Genomic DNA, 23,549 nt, shown 5'->3' with positions numbered 1-23,549 from the left:
AATCACATCTGATGATAGAGGAATTATAAAAAGCTTTTGTAGCAGTCACCACTGAGTGATTTATGTCATGGTCTGTCGTTCAGATTTCCAATATTGTGCACTTTGTTCCCAATGAAATACATACAAAATGTACATTAATGTCCTCTACCAAGGAGGATATTTGACAATCACCACAAACTTTAGTGGATGATGCAAAATGAATCCGGAAATAATTGGATCCAGATATATTGAATTTCAATGTGGTTTCATAAAATATTGTTGGGCCTTGGCAGAAGTATGCACTCTCTTCAAACCACTTATGTGGATAAGAAGTGTTTATAAGACAGCTAGACTACCCCACCCCCCGCACACAAACACACGCACAATACAAGCTTAAAGCCTGGGATATTATATGTTTACAGGGACAAATCTGCCGGAAAGAAAATAAACACATTTGTCAAAAACTACACTGTAATATGAAGCACATGTTTATTGCTCATTTTGTGTTAAACAATGACAACAGTAACCACAAAACATTGTTCATATACAAGAATAGAGGGGTATAAATATAGAATATCTGTACTACAGGGAAGTACTTGAACATTTGTCAGAAAACAGACACAACCAAAAAAAAACATTTGCTCAGCCTCACATACGAATCACCACAGAGGGTAATTTTCACTTCACACTCAAGAATACATACTCATTCACAAATATCAATGGAAGACCATTTCTATGTCTCACCAGGTTCAGTCACATGTTAGGTCTCTTTAGTTTAGTGCTCAGAGTGCAGCTCATACTTCAGTTTCTTCTTTGAGAACTATTCCTGCAAAATAAGCTCCACATCAAACCGACAGTAGGGGTTCAAAAATTAAGGAAATGATTTGGATGACTGTTTTTTTTTATCCTGTTTGATTCCTCATGTGGAAATTCGGAGCCAAAAACCAAGCATCACTCTTCATGTTAATGCAAACTGTCTCTTGGTGCTGCAGAGTGCTGGATGTTGACATCAACTTAAGTTAATAATATTAACTTTGCCACACTGTGTTAAAGAGAGGAGCAGCTGCCTCTATGATATGGACAGGAAATATGCCACAATGCTTTAATTCACAATAAGAAGGTGGTGTTCTTCACACAGAAACAGAGCTATAATGAAATCAGCTTTCTAATATGAAGCAAGGAGGTTTATGGGTAATGTAGTTTACTGAATAACCCTGTCATAGTGGTGTGAAATACAGACCACCACTAATAGTCCTTACTCTTATTTGTTTATAATACGCTCACAATTTATTCACAGTAACACTGATATACTGTTGGTCAAATACACGACATATAGCACCATTAATGTGACACCATCTTATGAGTATTGTGATATAATTTCAGCTTAGTCTGGAGCGAACAGTCCGATCTCTCATTGCTGACAACGAGCACTTCATCCTGCCCTGTGCCTCATCTGCTGCCAAGGCGTCCCCGACCTGACACTGGGCGTGGCAAGTGTTTTAAGGGACGACAGACGCTCATCAGACGCTGTTGAGTAGCAGAATGGCAGAAGCTGAGCTGGAGGAGGCTGTTTCAGGGTTAATGTACTGGGGGTCTTGTTCGTCCCCAGAGTCTCCTTGTTTTTGTGCAACAGTCAAGGTTAGCTTGCTCAGACCGGCTTCTAGCGTGGCCTCTGCTCCCTCTGCTCTGTCACCTGGAACACACATACAGGAAGGAAGATCAGGCGCTGGTTAATACATCTACAAGCTAAACCTGGATACTTATTAAAACTCAAACATTGACCAGACAGATAAAATGATGGATCATGGTTTTTGCAAATTATAAAAAAAATTTGTGCAGTGCCTATTCTAAACCTGCCTGTTTGGAATAGGCTGTTTTGTTTGACCTGTGTTCATGCTGGTTGTAGTTTTCTTTCTTAAACTGTAAAAGTGACCTGCAGTAATTAAGTCATGTCACGATGGGCTGCTGAACCCTGAAGCTGCTCCACCGCTGCTGCACAATGAGATCTTTTTTCACCTGTTTTTTCAAAGTTCAGTGAAGCTCAACTCAGTACAAAGTACCCAAAACTGGAGAATCAATTGCTGACAATATAATTTATGCGGTTGAGTCCCAGATGACACTGGAACACAACACTGGTCGCTAGTTTATTATTTAACAGACTCTCACTCTGCAAGCTCTCTAGTACAAACTCTGTGTAACATCTGAGTGCGAAGATGTTTGGAGAATATTGTCAGGAGGACTCACGGCGAGAGATTGGTTGCAATCACTTTACTATCCTGAATTCTGCACGCTCTGCCCAGGCGTCACCCCTTCACCTAAAACAAACAGTATTCCCAATAGGTGTGAACATGTCTGACACACAAGTGAAGCTAATCGTGTCCAAAAAAAGGGACTACAAATATTTCCTAAAAAGCAAATATATCTCTTTCATGCTCCATAAGAAAAATTTTGAAAAAATATTGGATGAAGCATCACATCAGAAGTCAACAGACAAATGCATGGTGACGTGATGAACACAACGTACACACCTCTCTCCTGGTCGCAGTCTGGAGAGGAAGCTCCACTGCACTGGCTGCGAGGGCCAAGGAGAGGTGAGGCATGCCCAGAACCGCACACCGAGTCTGAGTCATGAGAGCTGCTGGGGCTCACTGACTCCAGGCTCCCAGGACAGGAAGACGAGGAGGGGACGGTGGCAGAGGTGGAGATGTAAGAGAAGGGGTAAGGGCTGGGCATGTCGAGGGGGGTGGAGGTGGAGGTGGAAGGATGGGAGGAGGAAGAGGACGCTGACGAGGGCAGGGCTTCTGGTGAGGAGGTGTCAGTCTCCTCCTCTGAGCTGCTGCTGTGACTGCCCTCTTCGTCAATTGACACTGACACCACTGAAACACACACACACACGCACGCACAGATATGAACTTTAAACATGCACACACATACATGCACCAACATGACAAGACATGACAAAAATGTGGACGGATGAAATGAGTGCCGAGCTTTGGTTACACTCACTTGACAGGCCGTCTGACTCCATCTTGAAGTTGGCGATGTCCTCGTTACCTCCATCTCCCTCCGCGCCCACACCCTGCTCCCTGGTTCCCATGGCGAGGGAGCGTCGCTGGGCATGTATCTCCTCTGAGATGCTCTCAAGGTTACGTAGCGCTTCGCGGTACTCGGCTTTCGCAACCACAAGTTTGGCCTGATACTCGTCGACGTGACGTTTTAGTTGCTATGAGAAATCAAACACAACATCTTAATAAAACTAGAAGGTATCTACTAAATGGCAAATGCTATGCATCTAAAATCACATCTTTTATACAAACAGTACATACAGTACCTCAAGCTGTAGATAGTACTTGGCTTTCAGTTCAAAATATGGTCTGCAGGGGTGAAAAAGAAGAAAAACTGAGAGAGAGGGCATGAGAAACTGCCTGAAGAATAACACTCCTCAATGAGCAGCCACATTCCTTGGCTCTTACAAATGGAGCACACCCCAGCACTGCGCAACCAACACATGAAACATCTGGATTGCATTAGATGACATAAACATAGGCCCTCTTTCTCTCTCTCACACACACACACACACAGACACACTTGCAAATGAAGAGGCCCAAGCAGAGGGAAGCTCAAGTGAAGTCGATCACAGAGAAAACAAAACCACAGACCTGGATTTGTTGATGGAGCGTTTGAGCTTCTTCTCCAACTGCCTCATGTGGCTGATACAGGAGTTGTAGTTGGCGGCCGTCTTCCTGTGTTCAGCCTCGCTGCGTGTTCTCGCTTGCTCTGCCTCCATCACCTGACCAAACCAGAAAGAACGTTAGATGCAAACAACAGGCTGACAAATCTCTGTCTGGAGTGCATATCTTGTGAACCATTCAACCGACAAACTTTGTATGAAAAACAGCAAGTAAGTTAATCTTTACTCGTGTTATAAGCTACACATGTGAACGGTAATAAAGCAAATCCAGTTTCATTCTATAAAAACCTCAAATATAACATTTTAATTGCAGATAAACCAGGTATAATGAACACAAAGTTTTCTAACTTCTGCACCATAGACTGTTTATAAAAATGTCTGCACACAAAGTCCAGCACACAAACAATAACAAGTGCATGACAGTATATTGTAGAACTGTTTGAGGAGGACTCACTAATGACCAGAAACAACAATATTTTGGAAGTAGCTCCAGAGCATCAACACAGGCCAAGAGTACCATCCATTAGAAACAGGCAGGTTTAGAGCAGGCACTGAACTTGCACTGACTAACTCCTACTCTCACATGTCAGTAGTGGTATTATCCAGCTGTCTTGTGTCATGTGCCTACCCTCTGTGTGGCATGGTTGAGCATTTCCTGCCAGGCGGAGTCAAACTGACGGCTCTCCTCCTCGAGCAGCCGCTCCTCGGCGAGGGCTATAGTTTCCTTGGCCGCCCGCAGGATCTCCACCGCCCGCTGGAACTCCTGAGTGGCCTTTTGGGCTTTAACCTGGGCCTGGAGTTCGGGGAGAAGGGTAGATATAATCGTTTCAAATAATAAAGGTTGCTGCTGAAAAACATGTGGTGAACATTAAAGCTGTGAAGCTCACAGTTTCACGATAGACAGTGAATTTGCTCGATTCTTTAGCAATGAGAAGTGTGACAATGCTAAACGAGGTTAAACCTCCGTGATCGTGAACGTTTTGAATGTGTTCAAGTGTCCAATTCTGACAGGCAAGTTGATCAAATTCATTCTCACATGGTGTGTATACAGCAGGAGCCCCAGTGCTGCTGATAGTGTGTGTGTTTGTCTTTTTCCTCTAGAGGAACCATGCTTGATTCCTCATGACAGGATGAGGAACTAAGGACTTTTGCAGCACACACACAAACAGATAACCTTGCAACAGACAAACACAGGCTTTGTCACTGAGAAAATCTGACACAGTCAGTGGGTCTTCCTGCCCACAGTGACACTCAATGGGAGGATTATTCCCATCATGCTGCTACATATTTAGACCCACTCTTCCACCCTCCGACAAGCGTCATTAAAAGGTCAGTTCATTGGATGAACACAAAGATTAAGCTATCTGGTAACTCCAGTCAGTTTCCCCCCAATAACGTTAACATAATCAGGAAAGTCTGGCTGGCTGGGGATTTCTTATCTTTAAATCTAGACCTTTTTTGTGAAAAAGATAAAACAGAGGGAAACTTTATCTGTGGGGGTTAAATGTCAACGAGGACAATAAAGGCAATAAGATAAGTTAGGTATAAAACTGATTCATTTTCCTCATAACCCTCTTGCACATTTCATTTTGGGGAATTTAGATGTAATGGACAAAAGCGTCACACAAAACAAAAGTGAATGTGAACAACAGTGCTGTTATCTGTCATATCATTATTATGCATGCAGTTATGGTACCTTGTCTTCCCTGCCAGTGTTTTGACTACATACTGTAGTGCTACAATGGGAACAAACTTGCTGGTCTACTTTGTGTTTCTATCCGTGAGCATTTCGAAAAGAGTATTGTGTACTATTGTTGCAGCTAAATGACCATTTTAACAGCAGAATTAACCTGTTAGAAACACTTTAATTTATCAAACTTTTACAAAATTAAGTGATCAAAATAACTTATCATCAGGTTTAAATGTTAACATAGGCTAATACTGCATGGTGTGTTCACTTCAAATTTGCAAATGCACCAACACTGGCAAATACATGACATTAACATTGACATTAATAAAGCAGTTGCTTTACACTGTTTGTATGTGGTTTCACTTGGTCATGAATTGCTGCAAATAACACCAAAAAAACCAAGGCTAATTTAACTTCTTCATGCGGCCTGACTGCAACACTCGCCCAAACAGTCAGTGTAGTTCCGTCGGCTGTTAAATTTTTCTGACAGCCCCCACTGGCTCTCTGTTACATTGACCTCTGTAACTCGACCCCTGCCACCGTCAGCCATGTTTACGATAAGGGGTCGAACAGTGACGTGAGCAAGCGGTGGTCTGCGTCATCTCAGGTAGAAACCGCAAGACTGGCAACTACTGTGTTGGACATCTGAGAGGTGCAGTGATTAGATATGTTAGGTTGTCAAAGCTCCTTTGAGAAGGAGAGGAGATAGAAGACGGGAGGGGGGGGAAGATAACTGCTGCTCCATGCATGTAATCTGTTAGTTTGACGAACTGGCAAAGATGAATCCCTCCTCTTTTTGTCTCTTGTCGTGACCCATTTCCCAGGCTCAGAGTGGGGGGTGAGGGGTACAGGGAAAACAGAAGGAGGATGATGGATATTTGATGAGGAGAAACCATGAGGAAGGAACAGAGAAGGATAAAACGTACCGGCCCTCCACAGGACTTCCTGCACACACACTTCCTTTTTCATTAGAGTGTATCCCTAGAAGCTACAGCGAGCAGTTGTCTGTGTACGGCATTGTTTCAATACATCATCGTTTCTGCCTAGACTCAAACGCGTTTTTAGTTTTAAGAGTAAAACGGGATCAGCAGCATTTCCAAACATCTCAATCGTCTCACTCAGTTTGAATAAATTAAACAGGTGACAAATCTTTGGCACACTGATGACACAAAAGCCTGCTCAAGCATGAGACAGCATGCAAATGATGAGGTTTGTCGTCAGTTAATCAACATGATGTCATGGCAACCACATAATCTGACTGACACAGGAGCAAACAATGACATGGTTTTAGACTGAAATACCACAACAGCCACCTCACTATTTTGCACCATGACTGTTCCTCTCCCCCTACTGAAGGGTGTGTGCGTGTGCGTGTGTGCGTGTGTGCGTGTGTGTGTGTGTGTGTGTGTGTGTGTGTGTGTGATTTTTAATCCTGTTGCCCTGTCTGACACCTCCATCACCAGAGGTTCAGCCCATTTAGAGTGTTGAGAGGTGTGAGGGGGGGGGTGAAGATGTCGAGAAAGGTGAAACAGACGGGGAAGGTGAGAGACGGAGACAGACAGGCAGTGGTGCAGAAGAGAATGCTGGGTAAAAAGGACAAAAGACATGACAGTTCAGGCAAATTCCTCTACACCCCCCTACCACACTAATTTGTTGGAATGTGGGGGAAAACATGGGGGGTTGGGGATGAGGGATGAGTCTGGCTTATGGATGGGGGTTGAGGTAAGGGCAATATTTTGTGTGTGTGTGTGAGGGTCAATGAGGGGAGGCATTGGAGCTACATCCACACTAATGTGTTTTGCCAGTGAGTCCCTTTAAAATAGGTCACATATTAAATATTAAATATTCATCCATAACTCATGTCCAGACAATACGCTAGTTTAACCCAAGCCCTTTATCGGCTTTGCTCTGTTTAAACCCCTACACACACACACACACATACACACACACACATACATACACACGCACAGACACACAAAGCTATAGTGGGGACTTTTGATCCCTCCATGAGGAAGCGTGTCCCATCAAAATTCAAAACCTCCCAGTAATCCCTAACACTCACATGCCACTGTCAGGAGCAGGTACAGTAGTTTGTCATATTGCAACACAAATAAGGACACACACACACATACACACATAAGGACGCAGTCTATTTCAGTTTGACAGCTCAGCTCTGACACACAAATGTCAGCTCTCTGATGAATGACTCATAAGCTCCTTCCTTATTGGCTTGCAAAGGGGGTGCGCTGGACTCAAAATTTCTGGTGCTATCCAATCTGATCAGAGCCTCCGCAGGCTCGAGCAACTCGACAGTAAAGGACGTGACCCACTGCAGAGGGAGCAGCACAGTTTAGTTTGATAACCACTGAGGAGGTCGCCCTAGTGTATGTGTACCTGCAGCAGTGGAGCAAACTTTAAACCATTAATAGTCTAAAACCACAGAGCAGCAAAGAAAGCAAGTCAGACTATATGCGATATGGCAGATATATCGTGTGTGTGTGTCTGTGTCTGTGTGTGTGTGTGTGTAAAAATAGAAATCATGTGACTGAGCTCTCTTTAAGTGGATACAAGCTGAGCTCTTTAAACTTCTCATCACTAATCCACAGTCAGTGTGCCCTCACACTCTCTATCTGAGTCACCTCTCCTCTGTGAACACGTGTGTGTGTGCACAGGTATGCACGTGTGTGTACCTGTCTTGCTACTTTGCGTGCTTCCCAGTACGGTTTGGAGTCATCCACAGCTCGTCCAATCCTCTTCACCTGCTCGTCCAGCTTCACCGTTGCTTCCACCAGCACAGCGCGAAACCGCTGACGACAGTCCTACACAGATATACACACAAAGATATGAGATTATGAAGTTATCGGACATTGTTAGCCTGAATCTATGTGTTGTATGTATTGTGTTGTGTTTGTTGGCTGCAGGGTCTGTATTGCAACATTCACTATCAGGTTGCTCAAAGAGGTAGGAATCATTTGACAAGCCCTACACCAGCCCATAAAAGGGACCCCAGAATGCTGCGATGGCTCTGGATCAGGAGGAAAGACCCCAACTGGGCCCCAAGATGTTAGGGACACACACCCAGGTCTGATAAGCCTGTGGTTGGCCGGTCTTAAAAGAGGGTGTCTTGTAACTAAAGGCCGAAACACACAGAGATGCTACCGTACAAAACTGATGATATGGTTGGATTGAACCATGGTCCCTCTGTGAGTTATGTCTCCCTCAGTAAATGTATTGATCCCTTAGATTTTCACCTAAAACCATCATGAGGTCTAAATTTGAATTTGTCCAATAGTTTTATTTGGTTCATGATCAATTACCTGCAAATCGAATGCCATTTCAATTGTACTTCGTGTTAAGTGCTGATTAGTCAATGCTAACATCCTAACAAGCCAAACTCAGGGTGTGAACATGTTGCATAGACTCTGCAAGGTGTGCATCATGTCATAGTTGCTAGCATGGCTATAGACCCTTGTTATCCTGCATCCAGTTCAAACAATTAACAAATCAGCGTTGGCCATTTTCCCAGTGCAATCTCTCCTGTGTTTAACGGTTTAAGCATCATCCACAGGTCTGCGTGCCATGTGGCTTCAGCTGCCCTGTTAGCCCTGATCTATTTGGCCTTGTGCCTCCAGAGTGGCTGCTCTAATTCAAGTCATCACGAAACCATTAGCCAAACACAAGCACGTGCATTTCACACAGTTTGAGCTCAGTTTAGCATTTTGCCTTTTGGCCCTCTGTGCTGTTGAGCAAACCTCATATTCAGTCTTTTGGTGGTGAAATAATGGATTGTGATATAACTAAATTGTTGTGTGTTTTTTCACATCAAGCCCAAGTTGGGAGACATTGAATCTATGTTATTTAAACATGAGCCCTGTCATCTTCTAAATTATATATCACAGTTTCTATGAAAGTGTGTGTTTGCATGTGTGTGCATAAATGTTTGTGTGTGTGTGTACCGATATCATTGTGAGGACCATTTTAAGGCAGAGACCAATTGAGGACATTTTGGGAAAGTGAAGATATGTTGTTTAGTCATCAAATTATGATCTGCACAACTATTTACCTACAATATCCTGTGAATGTAATAGTTCACGTACTTGCTTAGGTACTAGACGTGTTACTGGAGGATTTCAGTAGAGGGCACAGAACTCAAGAGCACCCTGCTCTCTTTTACTTTACCCACTATGTGGGTAATACATAAATTTCTGAGGACGTGCACAACTTACACTTCCATCAAACGGACGCAGAAGCAGCCTTCTTGCATATGCGTACATGTAGATAACAGCAATTATATTGTGGGCCCGTGACTTGTTTTTGGGATTAGAATTATGTTTCGGTTGGGGTTAGGACTAGGATTAGGGTTAGGTCTTAAAATGTGATGGTTAAGGTTAGGGTAAGGGGCTTGGGAATGCATTCCACCAATGACTGTCCTCACTAAAGGTTGAAGTACAAGGTTATGTGTGTTGATGTGCATATACTGTACACTTTGTGCCTGTTTGTCGTCATATGTTGCATTTTGCAGAACATGTGTTTGAAAGGCAGCAGCACCTGCATCCTGTGCATTAAACTGACAGAGAAACAATGTTTGAGAGGGAAAAGGAGAGGGTGCTACAGGAAGCAAACTTCCTGTGACATCATTAAGTTTCTTGACTTCCTGTTCCTGCAATGAGGTGGTGACCCAGCATGCAGTCTGAGGGGTAAATCCTGTGAGCTACTGGTCACTGATTGTAGCTGGGCAAGAATGGCACATCGGCACATAGTCTTGGACTCATTGTTTTTACATCTGCCTCTAAAACACACACACACACACACGCATGCATTTTATCTCGCTGTCAGGGCCCATAAGAGGTTTAGATTATGTTGGCAGAGTAGAAGAATCTCATCTTGCCTCATCTCTGAATCTTAACCTCAGCTTTTCCCGACTCCTCAATCTACTAAACGACTCCAGACTTGGCAGCAAAGCAGCCCCTCAGCCTGACAGCTCCACGTTCACATTCTTCATCTCCTGACTTTCATTCCTTCTCCTTTTTGAATTGCCCTCTTTCTATGTCTATTTGTCAATGTCCGTGTGTGTATTTATGTCAATGGCTCTCTATGGACACAGGGGTTTCTCAGAAATATTGTCCCGGCAATGATAGAAATGTGACTTTTGAATATGTAGCGTGTAATTAACTTAAAAAATAACCAGGGTCTACGATCCTGTTTCTAGCTGGAATAAAGCAATAAATAATAATGGACTTGTGCATTCAGATGCTCTCTCTCATTGCCTCTGTTGTAACATATATTCCAGCTCTGCTTTGTGGAGTTTGGACTGAAGGCCTAATGAGAAACAGAGGAGACATACTTTGGGGAAAAGAAAAACTGCAGCCTGTCTGGAATGTTTTTACTTTTGGTGAACAGTAACCCTTCTAGCACACATTTAAATACATGTGAGTGCGGTTAGGAAAAAAACCTTCTACTGTTTGTCGCTGTTTCCGTTACGGCCTTTAAATAAGTTTTGTATTTAAGTCAGAGGGTGTTACAGGGTAGGAAACCAGCGCTTGGTATTTAAACTATTTAAAATGTGCCATACGAAGATTTAATTTAAAAGTCAGATTGCAGTTATGCTCTACTCGAGGACTGCAAGCTCATTCAGTACAGTGTTATTAAGCAGGAGTGGCACTTCTTTTCCCACATTTTCCCTCAGAGGCAGCTCCTGCTTTTAGAAACATTTCCATTCAATGAAAATGACAGTGTTTCAAAACAATGAACTCGTTGCTAGGCAAATTCCTGAAAGACTGGGAATGGTGTTGGAAACAAGATGAATTGTCTCACAATGCTGATGCATTTTTTTTTTTTTACATCAAAACACAGGATTTTAAGTGTTTAAGTGAGAATTTATGAGGGAGAAGTGTTTTGCAGGGCAGCTCTAGAATGGGTGGAGGTGTTTACTCATGCTGGGTGAGGCTGCTGCTGCTGATGGTGATGATAACAGTGCTGCTAGTTGGTGTTTGGACTTACCTCCAGCTCGCTCTCCCAGCGGTTAATGTCATCTGTAGACTGGTTTAACTTCTCCAGTTCCCCCTGTTTACACACAACATGGCAACATGGAAAGGCCCAGAAAAGGGGGAGAGTTAGTTAGAAAGAGATTTTGGAGTCAAAACTGTGTGTGTGTGTGTGTGTGTGTGTGTGTGTGTGTGTGTGTGTGTGTGTGTGTGTGTGTGTGTGTGTGTGAGCAGCTCATTTACTGACTGTAATCACCGTGGACACCTTCCATCATTTAATTTGCAATTTAAATTCTTTACTTACTTTAAATGGCATTGTCACTGCTGCAGGGTAATTTCATTTCGTATAGGACTACAGTAAATGTGGGCTTTGAAAAAACATGACCCCAAACTGTCCATCAATGTGATCCTTGTTTTCATTTTCTTTCCACATTTTCATTTCAATGTCACTTTCACATCTGGTCACATCTGGATCCGTTCAAAAGATCTCACCTGGATTCTCGGGTCTACTTCTTCTTCCTCCTCCGCACACTGCGACTCTTCCTCACAGTTACCGTCGTTTCGTAAAGGATCCATTTTCGGGGTTTCTGGAGAAAGGAAAAGGAGGGTCCTCTCTGCGAACAAAGCGCGACCCCCGGGTGCTGCGCTGGACAGCGGGGGGTGTCCACAAGTGATCCGCCCTCTCTAACCTTCACACCGGGCACATCGCATGCTCCAGGCTTTTAAAGGCGTTAGAGGTGCGCGTAAAGTGTGTGTGTGCCCAGGGGCAGCGCGTCAAGACGCACGGAGAGGTGACACCACACTGGGCACGACCAGGATCGGGTATGTACAGCAAACACATTGTGGAAAGGACATAAAGTTAATGTGATTATCAACACATGCACTTCTGGTTTGGACTTTCAAAATAAAATCCACATGGAAAAGAGCAGGAGCTTAATCATTCAAAATGTCAGCAGGCTATGTACAAACAGTATATAAAATGAAAGTTATGTATTTCTTTCCTTAAGAGGTCTAAAGAGTGTCCTCTTGTTTGGGTGAAATGATTAGTTGATCTATTGGTTTATGAAGAATCAAAAATGACAGAAGTATAAATAAATAGAATAAATGCAGTGAAGTAGACATATATAAATAAATTAATAAAAGATAGAATGTATAATTATTAATTTTGATAATTGCATAATTAATCGATGGAGTCTATAAGTGCAAAAAATGCACAGGTAGTTATTACTACCTATATGAATATTTGTGGGTCTCTGCCAATTCTTTATGATAGTAAAGCCAACATTATATAGATACACAAAAGCTACAAATATATGAATGGAAACGTAATCAATGTTGAAACTAGATCATCGTTGATGTGTCTTACTGACATTTACAAACTTTAATATGAACTGAAACAATGTAAAACTGTTATTTTAGAAGAATGCCTTTATTGTCACTATATAATATATACAATATATATTTTCTCGTTGTCTATAGGACTGGCAGCACATATCCGTCGTATGTCTGGACTTGACCTTACTTTATTTAAACTACATTCAAATAATGGCCTGTTGCTTTAACAGATTTAAGTTTTTAGGCCTTTTAATTTTCTGTAATTTACGCTTTTATTTTGACAGGACACACTTGCCTTTTTTGGAGCTGGTTATTTTCCTGCTTGACGCAGCTCCACATGGGATTGACAGTTGGTTTCCTTCGCCCCCTGGTGGTGAGGACGCAGGAACACAGCAGGTTTGATAAGCATTATTGCACCACACACAGGAACACAGAGACACATAAACACACACATATTACTAACTGCAGTGAATAAAAAGTTGATCCCATTTGTCTGTGATGCCCATTTGTTCCAGGGGGGTAGACAGCACAGTCGCTCCTGCAGCTTCCCTTCATCATGAGGCGATGACACACAGGCTTCCTGGACACACCTGACACAACACACAGAGAAAAAGACTTCTCATAATATCCTGTAAATTCTCAGATAGTGGACGGAGCCACATTTTTGCTCAGCTGCGGAGAGGAGCCTTTATCATATCGGACACATGCCTTTATTTTGAAAGACAAACAAGTCGCAGTAAACTCTGCATCTGAATGAAAGGTCAACTGCTGTTTCTTATTTCAAGGATGAGGTCATCTCAAATAGTAACAGCTCCTTATATGCTCATATTGGTTCTGGGGGGATAGAATATATGAGTTGCAGATCTGTCAACTTCTGCCACATCTTGTCACACTGCACAACGGCATAGGCCGAGTATTGTTTAGACTCCTGTGTGTGTGTGTGTGTGTGTGTGTGTGTGTGTTTGTATGTGTTTGTGTGTGTTTGTGTGTGTTTCTTACACCTGGAAATATCAGCAGATTGAAAGCTGTTGTCTCAAATGCAGGAATAGAGATTATACATGCTTTTATTTCCACCTGTACTGTCTACTGCAATGAAGATGCAAATAGATATACAATATTTAATAAAAAATCCTGACTCTTACATCAGGCCCCTACATATCCAACCTATCTACTCCATCCTAATCCATGACAGATCCTACACACCTATCTAAAGACTTGTGGTGACAGGGATTTTTAGACAATAGGACCAAAGCTGTGGAATAAACTAAACATCTTTAAGGTTTGCTGACTGTGTGTATTCAAAAATCAGTTAAAAACATACCTCTTTAAAGAGGCATTCAGGTAATTTATGTGTACCAGGTCTGTCTCTCTATGTACTGCATGCTGGACCCTGTAACTCTGTTGTTAACTTTATTTATTCCCGCTGTAAACTTTACTTACTTATTTCAGCAAACACAGGGAATCATATACATGTAGATTTTCAGAATTACCCTGCAGTTTATTTATGCACCAGTAAAAAAAGATCTGATTATTGCTCATATTCATGCTGATGATTGTAAGTATAGTGTTTGGTGAAACTATTATTTAATTTAAAAATATTTTATTAGCAATACTATAAAATAGGCTACAAGACCATTATTGACCTTTAGAATATGAATCCTAGCATGAACTACAGTCAGAATTTGTGACCTTTGTGAATGATGTGGCTCAGATGATTGTACCTTATATCAAATTATTATAAATATCACTAGAAGTTGAGACCTTCCACCATATGATTATAGTGGGGAGGTGATTTGGCTGAACTGATAATTTAGTGATTCTTGTTGATGATAATAATTCAGGCCAGAAATTGCCTGCTTAGTTTATGGACACCTTGTGCTCTTACATTACATTGCTGCTCACACCATATCAACTCTGACTGTTACCGGCCTATGCACATTATGTTTGGTTTTAGTTTTATTGAAGAATGGGTCAGTTTCTTCAGTATTATTTTAATTATTCTAATAATTTGTTATGTGCGCTTTACTTTTACCTTAATTCTTCCTTATCTATCTATCCATCTGTCTATCTATCTATTCATCTGTCTATGTATCTATCTATCTATCTGTCTATCTCTGTGATGGCTCCATATAAGTGTTTCCATGTTGCATAATGTCATGCCTCCCTCATGATGTCAGTTGCAGGTTCGGATGAAACACTCATTGAGGCTGCAGTGAGAAAGTTGCATGGGAGTAGGCCTGGTTATGGACGGCTGCCCGGCTCCTCTATTCGTCATCGCGTTTCATCCAGCGTCCTCCTGCGTATGCATGCATGCGACCGACGGGCTGATTTCATAACGTGGGGAGGAAGAGGAGAGGAATGGGGCTCTGAGAGCGGATGAGCAGCAGACCCGGTACAGGCTCCGTGCACCAGACCCGGTACAGGCTCCGTACAGCAGCGGTGTTCAGGCTCTCTTTGCTCCCGGGCCATGCAGACGGTGCGCTAGAGGAGATGCGTTAGTGGAGGCTGCTGCTGATGCTGCTGGAGCTGCTGCCGCTGTCCGATCAGCTCTTATCTGCGTCTTGAGCATCGTCGCCACAGCCACGGCCACAGAAATCGAGATCAAGCTCCGGAGCCAGGGCCACCGCAGCGCGGATCACCGCACAGGAGGATGGAGTTCAAGCATCTGGTGGAGGCGGCGGAGAAGTGGTGCTCCGGGAACCCGTTCGACCTCATCTTCGCCGAGGAGGACGACGAGAGGCGGCTGGACTTTTACGCAGAGCCCGGCGTCTCCTTCTACGTGCTGTGTCCCAGCGGCACCGACAGCTTCGTGAGTGTGCTTTTCTGCAGGGCCTCTGTGTGTGGGTGGGTGTGTGTGTGTGTGTGTGTGTGTGTGTGTGTGTGTGTGTGTGTGTGTGTGTGTGTCGAGGTGGGGTTTTCCCTGCTGGTTTTTCCTGCTGATGAGCTGATGGAGGAGGGGAGAGGAGGGGGGTCCTGGGCAGGAGTGGAGGCGATGATGTCATTTTAGTTTATGTGCCCCCCCCCCCCACATCTCCACATTCCTGTGTTGATGGTGTTTTGTCATCCATCATAATCCTCTGCGATAACCCTCTGACCCACAACACCACCATGCACAACACATCACACAAACACGAGGCCTTAAACTTTCAAAATAAAGGTCCCACAGACAATTATTCTGTCTAGAATAGAAGAAAAATATATTTGTATTGTTTAACTACTTGTTATTTTCCTCCATCAATAGTATTACTTTATGTTATCATATTAGTTTATTGCTATGAATGTTTGTTGCCTAAAAGTTCAAACTCAGATACACTGCTGCCCAGATACTTAATCCACTGACCTAAAAAATTCAAGAGGTGGATGTTGAAATAAGACAAGCTAAGATAAGATAAAATAAATTAAGATAAGAAAAGATAAGATTATATGAGATAAGACAAGGTAAAATAAGATAAGATAAGACAAGCCAATATAAGATAAGACAAGATAAAATAAAAAAAATAAAATAAGATAAGACAAGCCAATATAAGATAAGACAAAATAAAATAAAATAAGATAAAATAAGATTAGATAGGATAAGATAGGATAGGTTACAATACAATATGATACGGTATGATAAGCCAAGACAAGGTAAGATAAGTCAGATTAGACAAGGTAAAACGAGATAAGATAAGACACAACAAGGTAATATAAGATAAGACCAGGTAAGATAAGATAAGATAAACCTTTTTGATCCCATGCCAGGGAATTTCACTTGTTACAGCCACAGATAGTCAGAATGAAGAAGACAAGAGAACCCTTGAAAGTATAAAATAGATAACTAAATTAAATGGAATTAAAATGCAGGGAGCATGTACATAATATTCACCTTTACAGATTCTATAATTCTGCCAGTTGATGATAAAGCTAAACCCAAGTTTCAATGTAATGTTTGCAGAGACACAAACAAACACTGGAAGTTTTTGGTTCTGCTGCTTTTATCTCCAGAGCAGCTTCAGTGCACCCTGGCATTGACTCTCCAAGTCTGTGTGAACACAATTCTTCAAAAGATATTGATGATATTGGTGGAGAGAGCTTTCAATGCAATACCTTAAGATCTGGTGGCTGCCCATCAAACCATTCTGTGACCCCTTGTGCCCTATGGATGGGGTCATTATCATTCTGTCATTTGTCATTTAGGATAGAAGTGTCTCAGACAAAGGTCAACTTTGCATTTTTTTCCAGTTACCCTTTCCTCCAAGAGGACAGGTGGAAGCAAATCACAGAGGCCAAATGCCGCCCACTGCATAACAGAGCCACTGGAACCCCCCACTGTAGGGGATATGCCTTCAGGCCTGTAAGCTACACATGCACTTATCTCTGTAAACCAATGCCTGTGGTTTATATTATGCAGCTCTACTATAGCATCACTCTCTCTAATTATCAGTGAACCCCTCTTACTGACACAGTCTGATCACGTCCTGCAATGACATTGTCAGTCACCTGAGGACTAATCGCTCTCCTGTTGTTCCTTACATGTCGCATTAACACAATATCTGACACTTCTTACTGACGACATAGATATGAATGCAAATGTCATTTTAGTCACGGCTCAGATTGTATCATCAGACAGTTGAGTCACTTGGATCTTTCCCCTCTGCCACCTTGACTCAGAATCAGAATCGGCTGGACACGCTCAGCATTTTAAAACATACCACAGAGTATGACTTGATGCTAATTGCTTAACTGTACCATGCATAACTAGAATACCTAATGAATACCTCTGCCAAGGCCAAACAACCTCCATATGAAACCACATTTAAATCCACTGGATCCACATTTTTGGGGGGGATCTGCACCAAATTGCCCTCACTTATAAATATCAGGATCCATTCATCAAGATCCATGAATTATTCTCTAGTAATCGAGTAATCAAAGACAATGTTGAAATCTCTTAAAGTTAAACAAAGTGAAAACAAATCCTGGATCTGCACCCTTATCTGAATCCACACCAAAATGTAATGAGTTCTTTCTTGGGTCATGCTGCACCTCTCCTCAAAATGTCATGCAAATCTGTTGAGTCGTTTTGCAAAATGCCGCTAACAAACCAGTGTGGTGCAGTTGTGGTGTTATGAGTCCTAAAAAAAACATCCTGCTCAGTGACAGGGGCACCAGGGCGGGGAGGAGCAGATGGAGATGACCCGAGAGCCAGGGCGTCTGTTCAGCCTGTAACACATGATATGTTACACCGACAGTGCCTGTGTTATGGGTTTGCAGGTTTGGCTTGAACTGTCCCACAGACAGAAGAGCAGGGCTGCTGAGGCACACGCACACGCACACACACACGCACACGCACACACGCACACACGTACACACGCACACACGCACACACACACACACACACACACACACACACACACACACACACACACACACACACACTCTCTTCTTGAGATCTGGTTAATCTTGATCAAACAATATGGTCACAGCAGGACATCTCACATGCTGTCTCTCTCTCTCCCTCACTCACACACACGCACACACACACACACATGCGCACACATATCCCTACTCAGTTCATCTTGTTTTTCCCAGAACTGTGTACACCCAACGCATTAATCTGTCCGCTAGGGAGCGTTGTGAGACCAGGCAGACCATAATAACTGTGCAGCTGCACATCACAGAGCCGTCACCCCACCCCAGGGTATGTTTTAGCAGTTTTCTGTCATCCAGGTCATGTGAGACAGCATAGCAGAAAAACAAGAACAATTGGATTTGCTAGGTGGCCTCTGATCATCTGATTAGCTTTGCTGAAAGGTGGGGTGAGGCCTGCGCTGCGGTGACACGCCTTCATGTGAGAGTCCATCCATCAGTGACAAAGTGGAGCAAATATCCCTGAACAGTGGCCGCTGGAGAGAGAATGTCAACTTGTCTGCAACACGGTAGTTACATTTTAACCCCAGGCTGTTTCACGGGTTTCTGCACAACTCTCATGTGACTCGTTATGTCTCACATTGAATGTTGTCTTCTCCACCATTCACCTTAAATTCCATTAATGAACTAAGTAAAAAAACTGTCGAAATTGCACAAAACCCATGAAACCACACTTTCATTTGCACATTAAAATCATGCTGATTTTTTATTTGAAGAAATCTTTTATAGTTTTCATGGTCTCATTTTTAAGGGTTTTTAACCGTGTATTCCCCTTAAAACCTGCATATACAGCAACACATTAAAATACATACATTTATTAAAAACCATTCATATTGTTATTGATTTACCCCGATTAATTTGTACCTGGACAAAATAAAAGGGTGCATGCAGTGTTATTTTGTACATTTGGATTTTCTACCTCGACAAAATGTTTTACTGGTTCTTAAAATGCAGAAAGATTTAATTTACCCAAGTAATCCCAAATTTAATGCATAATATTTTAATACTGTATCAAATATTTAAACAAATGAAAATGATTCATTTTCACTTTACAATTAGATACTTGGTTTGACAGATGCTGGTTATTTGCTTCAGATCATTCTGTACACTGGGCCACACACCCTTAATAACCTAATACATAACCAAACAGCACGGCCTTTAGACTCCAATTAACCAACAATAAAACCAAGTGCTGTGAAATTGCTCCAATTGTGCAGTGTTTATCTAACACTTCCTGTAAGTTGCTTTGAAGTATATGTGAACTAATGAGGAAGTTAATTTTAATCCAACAAGCATTTTTATGTCTGATATCCAGAACGTATCATTACTTAAAGGTCCAGTGTGTCAGATTTAGCAAGGGATCTAATGGCAGACATGTAATATAAAATAACCCTAGAGATGTTTTCACTGTTGCATTTCATCTAAATTGAACAAATTGTTGTTGTCTGTACCCTAGAATGGGACCTCTATATTTAAATACCTTATACATTGGGAGCGGGTCCTCTCTACGGAGGCAGCCATGTTTTTTACTGTCGTCAAACTAAACATCTTTGGAGTTTTTATACCAACTGAAGTCTACCACAGGTTCTCTTTCATGTTTGGAAGGGGAGGGTGAGGCGAGGGGTATTCAGCTGCAGCATGCAATGTCACCACTAGATGTCACTAAATTCTACTCACAGAACCTTTAATGCGGTTTTATTGGCGATAAGGATGCAAATGTTTTTCTGATCTGGCCTTCAGTGCCAGTGATTTTAAATTGAGCATATGCAGGCAGCCCTTGAGGTAAGAAGTGTCTTGTATAGGTACACAAGTGACATGACAAAAAGTCTCACAAAAGCCCTATAATGAAGAATTCATTCTCATTACATTTCTTTCATGAACCTCTAGTGCATTCACAGATGTGTGAGTAATGTTGAAGTAAACATGCATTTCTTGTAATTAACATTAAAGCATATGTGTGTATGGTTTATGTATGTAAAAAGTGTATTTATTTGCGTTGTTGCCTTCCAGCAAACAAGAGTATTTTGGGTTCTAACCCTGTGTGGTGATTCTCCTCGTGTCTGTGTGAACTCATAATCCAAATGCCCTCCCATACTCCAAAAACAGCAGGTTAATTGGATACTCTAAATTGCCCATGGGTGTGACTGTGGTTGGAATGATGTCTCTATGTGCCAATAACGGTTTTAGTAATTGGTGAAAAGATCTTATGTCCATGAGTGTTTTACTTGTTTCTAATACTGTATGTTTCAATGTAAATATTCTAGTGTTTGTGTATCTTGTTGCAAACCGTCACCATTGTTTGTTCTTGAGGAAATGTCTCTTTAGCAGACTTGTATGTTGTGAGTATGTTGTCATTCAGCTCAACATAGTTGCAGCGTTTCTTTTATCACTGCTGGACATTTGTGTGTGTTTCTAGCACGTGTGGAGCGAGAGTGAGGACTGCCTCCCCTTCCTGCAGCTAGCCCAGGACTACATCTCCTCCTGCGGGAAGAAGACTCTACTGGAGGTGCTGGAGAAGGTCTTCACGTCCTTCAGGCCCGTAAGGAACCAAACAAGCGGTGACACATCATCATCATTGACATCACCATCACTCCATCATCGCCAGCACAGTGACCTCTGCTCGCTGTGTCTCTGTCTTTTAAAATACTGATACAAAAGAAAAACATCAGGTCCAACTCCACTCTGAAATCTAATGTTATGATTCCATGTTTATCTTCTCACAAAGGACCTTTATTTTTTAGTTAAAGTTTATAGCTTTCATTCTATATGTTAATCTTTTAAGGGTTTTGCCCCAAAGACAATTCTACTAATCCATAGTCAAAGACAAACTTTGGATAGACACCAAAATTTGCAATAACTGATCCCAAATCTGGGAAAACCAATTTCATACATTCAGGATAGATAAATGTTGAGGAAATATTGTCAGTTTACACAAGATAATCTTTCAAAACTCGAATGTGAATCAAAAACACCACCACAAATATAGTATGGATGAGTCACCTATTTCAAATGAATGTATCATTTAAGGAGAAAGTCTCATATCCCTTAAATTCACTCAGTTTAAGGCTTTAATAAATTTCCCCTGGTCCAATTAAAAAGATATTTGCAACATGAATCAGATTAAAGGAATAATTCCACATTTAAGAATTGGGATTAGTTGCTGTCCAGCTAATTTCAGAGCTATTACCTCATGATAAATTAGCTCTGGGAAAAAAACCGTGTCCCTCCTCAAAAGATTCTGTATATTCACATGCAGAATCTTTTTATAGAGATCACTGTCATGCCTAAAGTTCAGATGAATATCACTGTCACGTCTGTGCTCTAGTTTAGCACTAAGGCTAGAGACAGTTAGCCTGGATCTGTGCTAAGGTCACGAAAGCTGTCTACCTGAAGTTTACTGATTAGCACATTATATCACACAGTAGGACAGAAACTGTCCGGGGTCACAGCTGTTTGTCTGACAACAAGACTCAACAAGAAGTTGACCTCACCCACATGAGAAACAGTCTCACCCGTTATGTCACATAAAACCACATACAACCACACATGCAACTCTGGATTTGTGTCGCATCGCAGACAAGATTTAACATGTTAATTAATAGTAAGCAGATGAAATTCTCCTTGTTCCTGAAGTCTTCTCAGGATTGGAAAGAATACCACAAAATGATCGTCACCTCTTTGAGGCTGTTTTATTAGATGACTGACTTGGTGTGAAAAGAACTTTCGCACTCCATGCATATTTACTGTACATATAGTGTTATTAATCTTATTATATTCCTTAAGGATACAAATAGAGTTTCAGGAGTAAATCAAAAAAGAATCAAGGGTATTTTAAGGGATCGTTGTTTCTTAGTGTACTACATGTACAGTATGTTGAACTGAGATTAGGCCATTGGTCTTTGGTCATGTTCTAACTCCTGAGTACACGTTTGCTGATAAACAAGGCCTCATTAAATGGCCTTTGAACAAGACAGGAAAAACTGTATTTTTAACACAACCTTCAACAATCGTCCTTGTCTCTCTCTTTCTCTGCCAGCTACTGGGTCTTCCAGACTTAGAAGATGACAGTTTTGAGCATTACCACACTGACATGGAGGGGGAACCAGGGCCGGACCAACAGCAGATGGGGGTCAGCCAGCAGTGATGAGCCCCAAGAAGGGGGCCGTGCAGCTGCGGGTAGAGCTGCCTACAAGCCCTGGGCCTCTTATCCAAACACACATACACACACACAAACACGTAGTCAACTTGCTAATAATGCACCACCATGTTCTTGAATGTCTCAGTGGCTTTGCTTCCCAAAGAGTGCACACCGTTGCACTTTGTTGCCCCCTACTTAACACACACACTGGCTACGTGAGCTGTAGCCATGTACAATGCAAGAATCATAATCATTCACCATTTGGTTAGTTAAAGTTCCACAGCACAGCAATATTGGCCTTGGCCTTGGCTTTGTTATGCAGAAATGCAGTCAGATAAACACCCCCCCCCCCCCGTGGCTCTGGAGATGAATGTGACAGATATGCTACTTTCTTTACCCGTCTATAGACATGGAGGCTGCATGAATGCCAGACGAAACATACGCAGGTGACAACCGACAGTTCGCTTCGTTTGGGGCAATGGGAGTGACGCAAGAAGGCGAGGAAGGAGGGAGGTATATCACAACAACAGAGGGGCAGAACTTTCCACTTCATGGAGGGAGAGACAGAGGGAACTGAGAAGTGAGGGTGCAGAGTTGTGACGTAGTTTTAGGTGAAGCTGCTCTCAGTCCCTTTTCAAAACCAATAGCTGGCTCCCCGTGTGCAGCTCTGCAGTAACATGGGTCACATTTTAGAGGCGTGTTTCTTCGTGTACGCGAGTGTAAAAGTCAGTCCATGGGGACGTTTTTAATCAGTGTTACTATCCTATGGCCATCACAACAAAGGCTCACGCTGAAGATGACACTTCCCTTGTTTGTCTCGCTGTCACATGACACCCTTAGTTCTGCTGTCCTGTCGTCTTCCTGCCCACTTTCTCTTCTGAGTGTGTTGTTTTGAATTGATCTGCGCTTTTCGAGGTTCCTCCTGATCGTGAATTTTGACGAGTGCACACCCACACACACCTCCCCCCAAGTGATATCTCAGGGGAAGGGAAAGCATTAGTGGTGACACCCCTCCCCCTGCCTGCCCTGTACTTTCTAAACTGACAGTGTGTTGTTGTACTTCACATTCAGTGCACTGCCACGCTTCAGGCCCCCTTCACCCCCCCACCACTCCACCCACACTGCAAGACTGTATCATATTTATCCTGACCCGCTCACTTTGGCTTGTAAACGTTTTTGTCTTTTTATTGCCTCTTAGAATGTTTCTCATACAGTGTATCCTCTGTTTGGCCGCCGACGTGTGTGAAATTGTTCAATAAACCGTGTGAACAGAGCGTTCCTCAGGCATCTGTGTGTTTTATTTTTCTTTCTTAATGACCTGGA

At 42.4% G+C, this 23,549-nt stretch overlaps 2 protein-coding genes and 1 long non-coding RNA gene across 4 annotated transcripts; 2 read left to right on the top strand and 1 right to left on the bottom strand.

The window, feature by feature from the left end:
* Positions 1–451: 451 nt before the first annotated feature.
* On the bottom strand, positions 452–12,946 carry sh3bp5a (SH3-domain binding protein 5a (BTK-associated)). Of its 2 annotated transcripts, XM_069515884.1 has the most exons (10): positions 11,837–12,917; positions 11,361–11,423; positions 8,051–8,179; positions 4,299–4,463; positions 3,639–3,769; positions 3,311–3,353; positions 2,986–3,202; positions 2,508–2,855; positions 2,224–2,294; positions 1,532–1,672 (listed from the first exon to the last, which is right to left on the bottom strand). In XM_069515884.1, the coding sequence occupies exons 1-9, from the start codon at positions 11,918–11,920 to the stop codon at positions 2,251–2,253; spliced, it is 1,224 nt and encodes a 407-aa protein (XP_069371985.1). In that variant the 5' UTR covers positions 11,921–12,917; the 3' UTR covers positions 1,532–1,672; positions 2,224–2,250. The 2 variants fall into 2 exon arrangements, with proteins under 2 accessions (XP_019946387.2, XP_069371985.1); XM_020090828.2 differs by lacking the exon at positions 2,224–2,294 and having other exon boundaries at positions 452–1,672; positions 11,837–12,946.
* On the top strand, positions 12,028–13,526 carry LOC138405846 (uncharacterized). The gene is made up of 3 exons (XR_011239514.1): positions 12,028–12,166; positions 12,964–13,075; positions 13,195–13,526. It is a non-coding gene; the product is annotated as an uncharacterized lncRNA (long non-coding RNA).
* Positions 13,527–14,873: 1,347 nt separating this feature from the next.
* On the top strand, positions 14,874–23,500 carry mturn (maturin, neural progenitor differentiation regulator homolog (Xenopus)). The gene is made up of 3 exons (XM_020090829.2): positions 14,874–15,488; positions 20,505–20,627; positions 22,125–23,500. The coding sequence occupies exons 1-3, from the start codon at positions 15,330–15,332 to the stop codon at positions 22,230–22,232; spliced, it is 390 nt and encodes a 129-aa protein (XP_019946388.1). The 5' UTR covers positions 14,874–15,329; the 3' UTR covers positions 22,233–23,500.
* Positions 23,501–23,549: the final 49 nt, after the last annotated feature.

The sequence above is a fragment of the Paralichthys olivaceus genome, chromosome 20 (genome assembly GCF_024713975.1).
Source record: "Paralichthys olivaceus isolate ysfri-2021 chromosome 20, ASM2471397v2, whole genome shotgun sequence".
In the NCBI taxonomy this organism is placed as follows: domain Eukaryota; kingdom Metazoa; phylum Chordata; class Actinopteri; order Pleuronectiformes; family Paralichthyidae; genus Paralichthys; species Paralichthys olivaceus.
The sequence above is the reverse complement of the archived record's forward strand: the minus strand, read 5'-3'. Positions and strand labels throughout refer to the sequence as shown.

Excerpts from the sequence above, each read along its gene's own strand:
- sh3bp5a (XM_020090828.2), bottom strand. The coding sequence starts at position 11,920 with ATGGATCCTTTACGAAACGACGGTAACTGTGAGGAAGAGTCGCAGTGT. Across the intron at positions 4,464-8,050 it reads CACGCAAAGTAGCAAGACAG|GCCCAGGTTAAAGCCCAAAA; the intron begins GTACACACACGT and ends CCCGAACTCCAG. Across the intron at positions 2,856-2,985 it reads GGAGTCAGACGGCCTGTCAA|TGGTGTCAGTGTCAATTGAC; the intron begins GTGAGTGTAACC and ends TGTGTGTTTCAG.
- mturn (XM_020090829.2), top strand. The coding sequence starts at position 15,330 with ATGGAGTTCAAGCATCTGGTGGAGGCGGCGGAGAAGTGGTGCTCCGGG. Across the intron at positions 15,489-20,504 it reads CCAGCGGCACCGACAGCTTC|CACGTGTGGAGCGAGAGTGA; the intron begins GTGAGTGTGCTT and ends GTGTGTTTCTAG. Across the intron at positions 20,628-22,124 it reads TCTTCACGTCCTTCAGGCCC|CTACTGGGTCTTCCAGACTT; the intron begins GTAAGGAACCAA and ends TTTCTCTGCCAG.